The 12,692-nt window shown below is 49.3% G+C and overlaps 1 protein-coding gene across 1 annotated transcript in view; it reads right to left on the reverse strand.

Moving 5' to 3' along the window:
* Pax5 (paired box 5) overlaps positions 1-12,692 on the reverse strand; it is a 164,450-nt gene that overhangs the window by 35,459 nt on the left and 116,299 nt on the right. The window contains 1 exon segment of the mRNA XM_038347799.2: positions 771-872. Within this exon segment, the coding sequence (XP_038203727.2) occupies positions 771-872 (102 nt within the window).

Raw genomic sequence — 12,692 nt, forward strand, 5'->3', positions numbered from 1 at the left:
TGTGAAGCCTTATTATATACCTTACACTCAAGCTCGTTCAAGTCCCTACCAAGAGCTCACCATCGGGGGTTCACAAACAGGCCATTAGGGCATCTCCAAGAGGACAGCCCTGCGGTAGAGCCAGAAGAAGCTCAGCTCCATCTGGTGGGTATCCAGAGTGGAGGAAGGAGCCCCACGGTTCTGTGGACTCACCCTGGTCCATGGGATAATGGGGAGAGGGCAGCAGATGGCATCCTTTTAAGGAATGGTGATCTCTATTCTCGGTGTCAAAGCTGACATACCACTGGTGGAGGGACAGGTTTTAAAGCTTTCACAATGTTCAGTCTACTGGCAAAACTCAGGAGTCGACAGCCTATCTGACTTGAAAACACTTCTCACACTCAAGGGATAACACCACTAAGAGCACCTTGTGGGGCTTCTATGTGGTTCATGTTACACAGATTGGGGAATAAAGGAGAAGTTGAGGGAGGGAAGGAAGGATAGGGAGATACTCCAACTGGCTGGCCCTGCACCCTTCTGGGCCCTGGCACCCAGTGTGGCTGACCAGGGGCTTTTTAAGTGTCAGACAAGGACCCACCCTCTGATGTCCTCCTCAGCACAGCCCCACTGCAGCCCCAGCTGCAGAAGGGGCTGAGTCAACCTCTGTTGATTTATTCAGCTTGCTTTCTCAGAAGCATGGAGGTCACCCGGGCTGCTTTGGGGCAGAGAGTGCCCTCCCATGGCCACCCCATCTGCCGCCTGCTGTGGAGATGCAGGCAGTGCAAACTCACCCGGCACCATCCCTGTCAGCGTCGGTGCAGAGTAGCTGCCCTGTCCAGCGGGGGGGACGTGTGGAGGGTACCCAGGGAGGGTCGTGCTTGCCAAGTCGCGGCCTGAAGAATCAAAGCAACATATGACAGGGTGAGCATCTCTGCAGCCTGATGTTTGGCCACAGCTCCCTGGACATTCTACATGTTTGTCACTTCTGGAAGCTGAACACAAGCGTGCCCTGTTCCCCATGTCACTCATACATGCTTACAACACACACACACACACACACACACACACCCCTCAGGGAGGTGGGACGATGTCAGTGCCACATACCAGGCTGTGTACTCTTGTGACTTTGATTGCTCTGCCCCCACCTTGTTGCCCCTGATTGGTTCTCAGCATACAGTCCATCCTCCTCCTGCCACATGTAGCCCACCATTGCCTTCGAAGACAGGCTCACTCTTCTCCCTCCTCCATTCCCAACAGCATGGGGTGGGAGCACATCAGACCCTCCAGCCCCATAGTCTTGTATTGCATTTTCTGTCCCAAGACCCAGATCTCTTCCTTATTCAGTAAACATGAAGGACACTTCTCCCAACCCAATATTGCCTTGCCACTGGCACACGGAGGTCAAGACCCTCCAGTGGAGGCTCTCAGCTCTTTGAGAGCAGGGATGACTTCCTGTCCATCCCGATGGCCCTGCTAGAGTAGTGGGAATCCATTAAGAGTCTTTCACTCTGCTCAAGAATCATTGCAAGAAGAGCACGGAGAGCTCCCCTTGGCTAGCCCACGCTGATATTTTGGAGACTGCAAAACAGACTTGAAGCAGAAGAAGGGGAGCAAGTTGGCTCAGATCTCATGGGGACCCATGGCAGAGCAGGTACTTTGTGGCACATAGTAGGCATTTTGTGCATAAGTCTACAGGGTAACTAAACATCCAAAAGGCTTGTGGGAAGTAATCTCAAGGTAACCGAATGCCGTAAGCAAGGAAAGCACAACCGTGCCCCTGTCTGTGTCCCTTCAGGGAGGAGCAGGGCCTGTGGCCCTTCAAACCCTCCTGCAGGTTATATACGACAGGGAGACCACTGACGAGACGTGGAAACCAGACCTTGGCAAAGCATTGTGTTCTGTAGTTTCTGGACCCCGAGGGAAGCCACTGTCCTTGGGGAGAGAATTGGCAGCTTACCCTAAAAGGAAGGGGCGCGACCACCGTCTGCCTCCCGGGAAGTGGCGGGAAGTGGCGGAGGTTTGGGACTAGGGTGTGGACACTGATAGGGAGAGGGTGAGGAGTCAGAAGGGCCCGTGGGCTGCACACTGAGTGACTGCTGATCACGCAGAGCCGAGATGAGTCTCAGCACTTCTCAGTCTTTCCTACAACTGCACACGTACGGCCTCTGAGCCCAGCCCCACCAATGGGTGGCTAGAAGAGGGCCATCATTAACCAACAGACCCCCCCAAAAGAACCAACACCAGCATGCAGCATGAGAACATGAGCATGCTCTGAGTGATTCCACAGTCCTTCTGGGGCCATGAGTCAGCGACCATTCCCGAGGCTGCCCCATCTCACAGTCCCCCAACCTTCCAGAATTTCAAGAACCCCAGAAGCCCTCCAAAGGAGTCCCCTGCCCCTGCTCATCACTTCCCTGGCTTTGGGCTGGGAACCCTGGCTCAGGTATCTTTACATGAGATATCGGAGTTGAGCAAACGCTCCAGGATTAACCTTGGAGTCCATCATCCTCGGAACGAGTTGCAACCACGCAATCCTCTCAAGGAGGGGCAAGACAGAACCAGTCAAGCTTGCAGGACCAGAGATGATCGAGGAGGTTTGCCCCATTAGGCTTCCTGTACCTCTCTGCAAAGTCAGAGCTCCAAGTCAAGTCTTTGAACCCTAAGGTCAGAAGGGCACAAGGCAAAAACATTTTAGTGAGAGAAGCCACTCTGCTGGAGTAGCAAGGGTCTTGGGAGTCTGGGCAGTCCCCACCATTCCTGTTCAAGAAGAGAGTCAAGGGGGGCTAAGGAGGCTCTTCTTGCCATTTTGCAGATGGAAAACTGAGATCTGGCAGAGGAAGAGGAGCAACCAGCTTGGGGTCCCCTGGACACAGCAGACTCCTCAGCCCAGGGCCTAGCCTAGCTCAGGGTCCTGAGAAGGGCAGTGTGTGCCCATGCAAACTCAGAGAGTCTGAGTGAGGGTGTCTGCCTCCTGGGATCCAGTTCATTCTTCAACACGTGTCTGCCCTTTGGTTCGTGTTTGGTCAACAGTTTTTGCTGCTGGTACACACTTTAAAACCTTGATCCTTCAAGCAAAGGTTCAGAAAATCAGAACCTTGGCAAAGAGCTCGACTCGGAAGGCCATAGGAAAAAGCAATAAAAAGCCACTTGGGGAAAGGAGGAGGAGGACGGAATCAATAAATAAAAGGGGAAACAAAAAGACAGACACAGCCAAGGGTCAGTGTTGGAAAATAAAGTGACGTCTATAGCCAGACCACCTCACACAGCCCAGTCTCGTCTGAAAAGACCAACGAAACAGACAGACCCAAGTCAAGGTTTAAAATAAATCCCATAGATTTATCAAGATAAATGGGCCCAGGCTGCTGCTGAGGGCCATGTCTGGGTCCATGGTCCAGCTGCAGCTGAGCTCAGTGCTGATGTCTGTGGCCAGCATCACCACAGGGGGCCAAAGGAACCATGTGTGATGAAACCAGAGGGCCATGCTGAGCCAGGCCTGCTCTCACTGACCCTGGGTAAACTGGCCTTGCCTCTCACTGGACACTGCAGCAGGAGAACTGACCCTGAGGGCAAGGGCATAGGAGAGCTCGCTCTGCCCCCTTGCCTGAGTCAGGCATCCCCAGTGGCCTGGAGTGACCAGCTCAGCTACCACCCAGGCCCACAGCCAGGGCTTGGCTTGGCCCACCCTAACATCTACTCCACCTAAGACCTGCTGGAGCTCATAAAGGGACTGGTCCCATGGAACGATACCCACAGGATATCCCAGGGGAGTTTCAGTGAGAACCCAGTGATGATGGTGGACCAGAAACCAGAGGCCTTGAACCAGACCAGTGACTCGCTGCAATGAACATTTGCTAGTGAAGCTGACTGGACAAAGGGTGTACTGTGTGACACACTGCTCCCAGTGCCACCAGGACAAATGGAGAGGTGTTGCAGAGGCGGGAAAGATGGAGAAGGGAAGGTTTTTTGGTTTGTTTTGTTTTGTTTTGTTCTTGTTCTTGCTGGTTTGTTTGTTTGCTTGCTTGTTTTGTTTTATTTTGGATTGATTTTTAAAAATCTTCTTTTTGGAAGGGCACTGTAGGGATGAGGAAAAGATGAGGGGGGACTTGGAGGTAGGCAGAATTAGGGTGCATGGTGTGAAATTCTTAAAGAATCAATAAAGAAATTATGTTAAAATTTTAAAAAGATAAGAATGAACAAAGATATAACTAAAATAATAGAAAAATAATATTCATAAGGAAGAATATGAACTGCATACTTATAAACATGAAATTCTGGACAAAAGGTTTGATTTTTTGTTAATTAATTACCATAATTAACAAAAGAGCAGCTAGAAAATACCAGTGGCCTCATAGTGTTGGGAGAAGTAGAACAAATGTCTTTTGTAAATAATAAATGCCTTGTCCACTTAGCTTCCTGAGCAAGTTTCTATTTGTTCTCGTTTGGGGAAAGTTGCTTTAAATCTTCATGGGATATATTCTTATGTTATTAAATGCCCTGGTTTATAAACCAAGAGAGTCTTCCCAATTCATTCCACCAACCTGGCCTAATTGTGATGTAAGCACTTAGCAGACACAGCAGAAGAACTAAGGGTTAAAGGTTAGTATCATGACTCACTCATGTGGTACTTCTTGCTGCTGTCAACAATGGGAGCAAACGTCCACCATCACACCGATTGGGCATCTCGGGGGAGGCAATGACAGGCTAGGACCAAATGAGTTTCATTCCAGGTATGAAAGGATAGTTCAATATCAAAAGATTGGTTAGAACTTCCTATCACTATTTAAAAAATCTGGGTGTATGAAAGAGATGGAAAAGACATTGGCTACTATCCAAACATCGTTCTTTATATGTTAGTAAGTAAGACTGAAGTACACTCTGGTCTTACATTGATTTTAAAATAGTCAATATTTTATATTATACTTCATTGTTGAAACACTTGGAGGATTTCCTTTCAAAACCAAGAATGTGGCAAGGAAATTTATTAGCAAGGGGAATTGTTCTGAAAGTTTCAAGCAATATAACAAGACAAGAGGAGTTACTGGAGGATGTGGGGAAATGGCAACCAGAACTAGCCAGCCGGATTTGCTTTGGGCCTGGAAAAGTAGCTCCCCTGCTAGAGCCAGTGGAAGAGCTGGTGGGACTGTCGAGTCATGGATGGGTATCCGTAGGTATCAGCTTAGAAGACTAGCTCCCACCACCTTTGAAATTAAGAAGTCTCCAGCTAGTTTTCCGCGGCTTCCTCAATCTGAGCTTCCCCAGCTCCGTCAACACCTGCCAGTTGCCAACCTGCTTGCACCCTCAAGCCTTTGCTCAGGGGGTTTCCATTTCAAGGAGCCTTCCTCGGGTTCCTATCCATTTGATGTTCAGTCCAGTCCCAAGTCACCCGCTTTTCCATACAGCCTTTTCTGCTCCTGCAAAAGGTTTCCTGTCCCCTATCCCAGAGCATTGGAAACACTGGAGGGGAATGGACAAAGCTGAGGTGACGAGATTTTAATGACAAAATAGTCCTTGCTTTGCCACTGGACACTCTCAACACGTTAACACCATTGTCCTAACAAGTGTGGAAGGGGAAGATGGAGGAAGGGTGGATAAGTAACCTATGCACAATGGCCCATCCAGCAGGAAGCAGAGCTCAGCATTGAGTCCAGGGCTCTGGCCCTCAGCCTGAGCCTCTGCTGATACTGAGGGGTGCTGGGACTGTGGGGAGCTGTGAGAAAGGGTAGCTGGCAACGGGGAGGGCGAGTTGATAAGGTGGACAACAGGACCGGATGAGCAGGTGACACAGCAGAGGGGGAGGAGGCCTTTGACAGGCCACTGGAAGTCACAATGGAGATGGCTGTCAGTCTCCAGGGAAGAAGCCCTGTGTTGTCCAGGCCAGAGCTGTGTGACACTGAACACACAACACTCACTAGCACTCTGGAGGGGGAAGATATGAAGACCACCCAGGGCCCTTTTGTCCCAGTCCCACCTCTGCTTCTGAACCTCTGTGGGACCCTGGGCAAGCCAGACTACCTCTCTCTCCAGCCTCAGTTTCCCCAACTTTAAAGAGACTTCCCAGTTGAATCTTTAAGAGCCCCTGAGGCTCTTGCTAACCTAAGTGCGCACAAGTGTGAAGGGCTGTGGGCATGAGGTTGTAAGTACGCGTACGCGTACGCGTAGCCTTAATTCCCCACAGGTGTATAGCACTTCCCAGAGGACTTTAGGTACTCCTCGGGCTGGGGGAAGCAGGTTCTTCCTCAGTGGGGCTTGGTGCTGGCTCTGGCCTTGTCGTGGCACTAGCCGGGCTCATTCTTTCCCTTTCCGGCAGTGCGCCCTGCGAGAAGCTGGCAAATGGTGACGTGTGTTCTACCAGGAACCCTGCCACTGAGTCTCTTGGTTCCTAGGAGCTCCTTTGCGTTCCCCTGTAGCTATGAGCACTCTCAGGAACACACAGTTGTTGTTGGGAAAATTGAGGAAGTCAGACTGACAGCTTTTTGTGTCATCTCAACTTTCTGCACTTCCGCCAGAAACCAGTACCAGTCAGGATGGAGGCTGCAGGTGGACACCTACCCATCTTATCTTCATCACTGACACAATTCTATATGGACCAGGGCGGAAGACTGCCTCCGGCTTAACGCGTTAGAGCAGCCTGCAGAAGAGCGAGGAGAGCATCAGCTCCTGCTGCCATCCCTGACCCGGTATGACTCTGGGAGACTCTGCACCACTCTGAACCCCAGTGTCCTCATCTACAAAGGGCAACACTTTACCTCTCCTGCTGCCATCTCGAAAAAGAATGGTGGCGGGACTCCAAAGATGTAGCAAGGACATAACCACATTCAAAAATTAGGAAAATGGAAAGGAATGGTTTTTAGCTCTCCTTGTTGAACAGAGAGGGTTTTTCTGCCCCTGTGGGACCTTAGCAATATACCTTGCCTTGGACAACAGAGTACCAGTAGGTACCCCCGGGGCAGCACTTGATGCATGAGTGTGTGTCTGGGTGTGGCAGTGGGTACGTCTGCTGTCGCCATGAGAACATGTCTCACCTAGCCTCTCATCCAAGAAGCAGGGAGATAGGGTAGAGAATGACTCATCCTCCCCTGATTCAGCCACTTCCCGCTGACCCCCAAAGGCATGAACAAGACAAGTGATTGCCGGCCCTGCATCGCAGTCTGGCCTACTAAGCCTCTGATGATTGATACAAGATTTCTATGTGAGATCTACTGTTTTTAATCCATATTCTCTACTACAAACACACTTCCTGGGGCCTCCAAGGACTCCATTCTGAATCCAAGCAGAGGCTGACCACATCCTGGGGAGGAAACACAGAAAGAATTCAAGGCTTAGCTTTGCCATGTTGGCCTCTGAGGACTCTCCTGGCCTGGAACGTGGATCCCATAACCCTGAGAGCAGTGGGCATTTCCCCTGTCCCCTCACTTGCCTCCATCAGTACAAAGCAATTAATAAGATACTAAGATCTTGCTTAGCTGATCCAGAATCAACATCTCCAAACACAGCACGACACAGGGCTCACGTCTATGCCCCTTCTCACCAAGGAGGTTTTAAAATGAAAAGAAAATGAAGATGACCATAGCATGGGAGAAACATATTTTCAAATTAATTTTCTCATAAAAGGCTTATATATCTAGAATATATAAAACATCAGAAATTAATGAGAGAGAGAGAGAGAGGGAGGGAGGGAGAGAGAGAGAGAGAGAGAGAGAGAGAGAGAGAGAAACCAATTCCAAACAAGCAAAGGACTTTTATAGGCACACGGATGAAAAGAGCAATAGAAGCCCAGATTAAGCTGCTCAGGGCCTTGGCCATTAGGGAAATGTAAATCAAAGCCATAGTGACAGAGTGTTTCTCTCCTACCAGGACAGATGCATCTTAAAGACAGAATATAATCTTCCATAGATGAAGAAACCTGGAATCTTGTCTCCCGCTGGAGGCAATGTAAAATGGTACGCGTACTTCAGAAAGCCTGGCGGTGCCTCAGAAGGCTGGACATAGGGCTTCCATGTGACCCAGCAATTCCACGAGTTGTACCGCCGATAGAAATGGGACCAAGTGCCCCTGTGACAGCCGGCATGTGAGTTCATAGGAGCTCTGCTTGTGATAGCTCATGTACCCGCCAGCTGACGGACGCAGGAAGTCCAAGGTTAGATTGCGAGAGTCTTCCAGAAAGTCTTTGGATGTAGGACAACAAAAGGTGTGTGGATATGGTTGAACACATGAAGAGAAGGTGCTAAACATTTTGGAATGCATCTAGGGGAGAGAGCAGGGTTGGGCCAAGGCAAGCCACAGCTGCCCTGAGGAGCATGGCCGCCAGAGGGCAGCCTTCCCTCCAGGGAGGAGAAGCTGGGTCAGTGCTGTGAGGCCTCAAGAGCCAGGACGCCCCCATAAGCAATTCTCCTTTCACACACCCTCCACAATTACCTCTGGAGCCAAATCTAGACCTCAGAATGTGGCAGGGAAGGGTTAAGTCTGGGAGACACACGGGCCTGAGTTCAAATCTTACCTCCGCTACGTACTACCTGTGTGACTTTTCAGAAAAGTAATAAGATTATCTGAGTCTTTCTTTCTATAATTGGAAAAATAGTACTTTTAGGGATTGAAACAGTGGCACTCTTTATGACCGTTTGCAATCCCTCTCATGCAGAGGTGGTATGTATTTACCCTCACATTGACTCTGCACGCTGGACACTGGCCAACCAAAAGAGCCACAGCTTTTCTATGAGCTATGCTTTGGAGCAGGACTTCTCAATGCCAGCTATGTTTGTAGCATGGGCAATGCTCTAAGTACCGTTTAGGTTCTGTAGATAAACATTCATTTAACCCTCAACACCTTCGTAAGACAAGCTCTCTTGCTGGCCGTTTTCCAGATACAAGAACAAGGATGCAGAGGTTAGGTTTAGGCATTTGCCCAAGTTCACACAGTTGGTAAGGAATGGAGTCACATCCAAACCCTGGGCATTCTGACACCAGACAATGCCCCCCTCTCAATCCCACACCCTGACTCTTGTCCTCCTTCTGCCTCTGGACTGGAACTCTCCAGAGATCAAGAGCTACTGTTGTCCCTACCCTTGCCTGCCCTGGCTTGGTCAGAAGGAGGTACAGAAAGTGCCTGTCATGGTGATCTTAACCCAATGATTCAGTTCTGCTTGGCCGAAGGAGCCATGGCTCCCTCTTACCCGCATCTCAGAGGCTCTTCCTTGCTACCTCTGTAAAATGACCAGACCTGGCTTACCAGTTTCTGCTCAGATACAACTTTGTCTTCCACCCAGCCCCTTCCTAGGTAGTCTGTGTATACTAATGGGGGGGGGGGGAGGTTGAATCCAATTAACTTCAAATTTAGCTCATAATGAACTTATCTCATTTTGCTACCAGCTCGGTTCTCATCGTGTGGCAGTAATTAACCACTGGGGGTTGTCACTCTTAGACACATGACACAAAAATCCTCCAGCCCTTGCTTCAAGCCCTTGCAGAATTCATTACTCTGACAGTGTTCAAAGCCTTCACTTTGAATGCCATGGGACACAGACTCAACTCCCCCTCCACCTACCTGATGTAGGGAGGGAGAGACAGGACAGACATGCCACTCCATTCTCAATGGAGAGGCAGTCATTAACTGTGAATGGGTTTGGGCTGGGGTGAGTGGACAGGAAGCTAGTGATGACTCCTTGGCCAAGAGAGGGGCTGCTGTCCTTGGTCCTGACAACCCTGGGTAGACAGGAGGAAGGGTTTCTGCATGTAGCCTCTCCTTCCACCCCAGCTATAAAGGACTACGGTGGAACAAGCTGGAAAAGGTTCTTCCCATGCTAATACCCTATGAGTTGGTGTCCTCTGTCTTGGGACAGATAGAGAGGCTGGTGCTGCTGGCTGCTGCCAAGAGCAACTGCCTGATACCAGCGCACAGCCCTCCTCCCCCTCCCCCCAGTCACCCCAGAGCCGCTGAGCTGCACCTGGTTAAAAAAGGTTAAAAGTCAGTCCTGTTGTGTGTCCAGGAATGAAATCTCTTGAAGGAGATGGGGTTGCTTAGACAGCTAGGAGTAGAGGGAGTCCAGCTTTTCACACAGTTCCCTTTCATTTGGAATATATGGACTATGTCAATGCTAATAACTAATGTGATCTTAAAATTTAAAAACATAATTTTTGCAAGCATTTATAATGAAATTTATCTTAAAATTAAAAAACTAAAATAAATATATATCCTGAAGAACAAAGAAAATACATCCAAATGTTTAGTCCCTAGACTTCCAATTTCCCACCATTACCCATCCACAGGACCCTGGAGTCCCATCTGAGCCACCTCACCAGCAGCAGCTCCATCCACTGCCAGGCCTGGCTCGAGTCAGGACTGTTGTTTGGGACCAGGTACCTGCCAGAGAGGAGAGCCCCTGATGGTGGAGGAGGCCAAACAAAGCACAGACAGCACCCAAGAAGACAGGGGTGGGAGTCAGTCAGCTTCTGGAGGCCACCCTGCCTATTCATCTCTTTGGCTGACAGTCTTAGCTTCCTGTCACTCTGGCTTCAAAGTGAGAACATTTCTTATGAAAATGAGACTCCCCTTCACACCAGTCAGTCTCTGAGCCCTCCTGACTTTCTGTCCCCTGCTCCACGATACCGACTTGCCCTGCATCACACTGTCCCTCCCTCTGTCCCACCATTCTGGCAGCTGCTCCCAGGCATCCCTGCCCCCATGCCAAGGCCCTCTTTGGCTTAACTGAAGAGTGCAAAGGCAGCTCACTTGTTCCTGTCCCGTTCTGTCGTCACCACGACAGCAGACACTTCTTCCTCCCTCAGGGTTGTTCATGGTGTCTTACCAGAAGCCCCCTTCTCACAGCCAATGAACCGCAAGAAACCTTGTTCTTATGAGTTGAGGAATATCCCTCACAACTTAAACAACAGGTCATAAAGGTGGGCAGTGTACAGGGCCCCTCAGTGTCCCAGGGCATTCCTTGGTGGCAGACCAAAGGTTGCGTCTCTAAGAGAATGCATCTAGCTATGTGTAAGTTGAGCTCTGACTCAGTGAAGGCACAGGCTAACATGAATTTCCACGGGCTAAGAGAGATAATCTTATAAATAAGGCCTCATAGTATATTAACCAGCTATATTTTCAATCTAGTTCTTACGCTGATGTATTTTTTAAAATCCTTCTCTTGAGGAATTGGAAGTGCAGCTCAGTGATAGATTGCTTGCCTAGCACAAACTGGCCCTGGGTTCAATTCCCAGCATTCCCCGCCCACAAATATTATTTATTTATTTTGTTGGTTTGCTTTTGAGGAAGGGTTTCTCTGTGTCTCCTGGATGTCATGGAACTTGCTTTGTAGAGCAGGCTGGCCTCGAACTCAGATATCTGCCTACCTCTGCCTCCCAAGTGCTGGGATTAAAGACATGTGCTTATTTTTTTTTCTTAAAAAAAATTTAGGGGGCTCAAGAGATCGCTCAGTAGTTAAGAGCACTAGCTACTTAGCTACTCTTCCAGAGGACCTGGGTTTGAGTCTCAATGCCCATGCAGCTATGGAGGCCCACAACCGTCTGTAACTTCACTTCCAGGAAATGCAATGCCCTATTATGGCCTCTGTAGATGCCAGGCACACACGTGGTACACAGACATAATGCAGGTAAAACACCCACATACGAAATAAAATGAGATGATTTACACTTACATTTTGTGCACGAGTGCTTGTGTGGACATGCATGTTAGAGCATGCGTATGGCAGTCAGAGGACAACTTGTGGAAGTTGATTTTCTTCTCCCACCATGGATTCTAGGTCATCAGACTGTGTGCACCATCTCTCCAGTCCACAAAGAAGGTTTAAAAAGGCCTTTCCTGATCAAGGGTATAAATCCCTGTTTCTCTAGTAGTCTTGGAACCAGTAAATTTCCCAACTACTTAACAAATAGAATTGGATCTTCATAGATATTGTCAGTTTTCTATTGGTATAATATTCATGCGATGGCTTGGGTCAGTGTCTGTCAAGGGTCCCTGTGCTTTGTCCCCAGTGTGGCACTGCTGGAGAAATGGTGAGAATACAGCAAAGTCGGACCTAGGGGGAGGTCCTTAGGCTATTTGGGGCATGTTTTTGAAGGGGACTGTGGCTTTTTTAGATTTTACTTCCTGGCCATTACGTAAAGTGCCTTCCATATACACTCCACACTGCTGTGGTCCAACATCCCCACTAGAGGCTCAAAGGGGCAGGTCCACTAGATCCTGGGCTGGGAACTGCAGTGCTATAGACTGAGTACACATCTCTCTGGATGTTATTTTTCCCTAGGATCTTGTTATAGCAATTATGACTAAAACGATTATGTTTCTAACCTTTCAAAAGTGTATTTGCTATCTGTTGTAGGAACCATGGCTGAGACAGTGGCATGAGAGGAAGGTTTTTAGCAAGATGGACAACTGCCACTTTGGGGGAAATGAAAGAGCCATACCAAGGACTTGGAGAGGGAGCGAGGCCTGCGGCACAGCCTCTCGTGCGAACCTGCGCCCAGTGTGCACAGTGGTAGCTCACAGCCCCCACTGGCAGCTGAAATGTACAAACGGACTGCTCAGAAGTCCCTCTTCTTTTGAACTTGTCACTATCAAAGATGTGCAGTTACACAAGGGGCCCTGCCGTAGCAACCCATCTCGGCCTACAGCGGCCAGCTAATTGAGATGAGCGGCAGCTAGCCATCACAGGAGGTCTGGCGGGCTCCTAATGACAGGCTTATTAGCCGTTAGTTTAGGA

Source organism: Arvicola amphibius, chromosome 11, assembly GCF_903992535.2.
Source record: "Arvicola amphibius chromosome 11, mArvAmp1.2, whole genome shotgun sequence".
Taxonomy (NCBI): Eukaryota; Metazoa; Chordata; class Mammalia; order Rodentia; family Cricetidae; genus Arvicola; species Arvicola amphibius.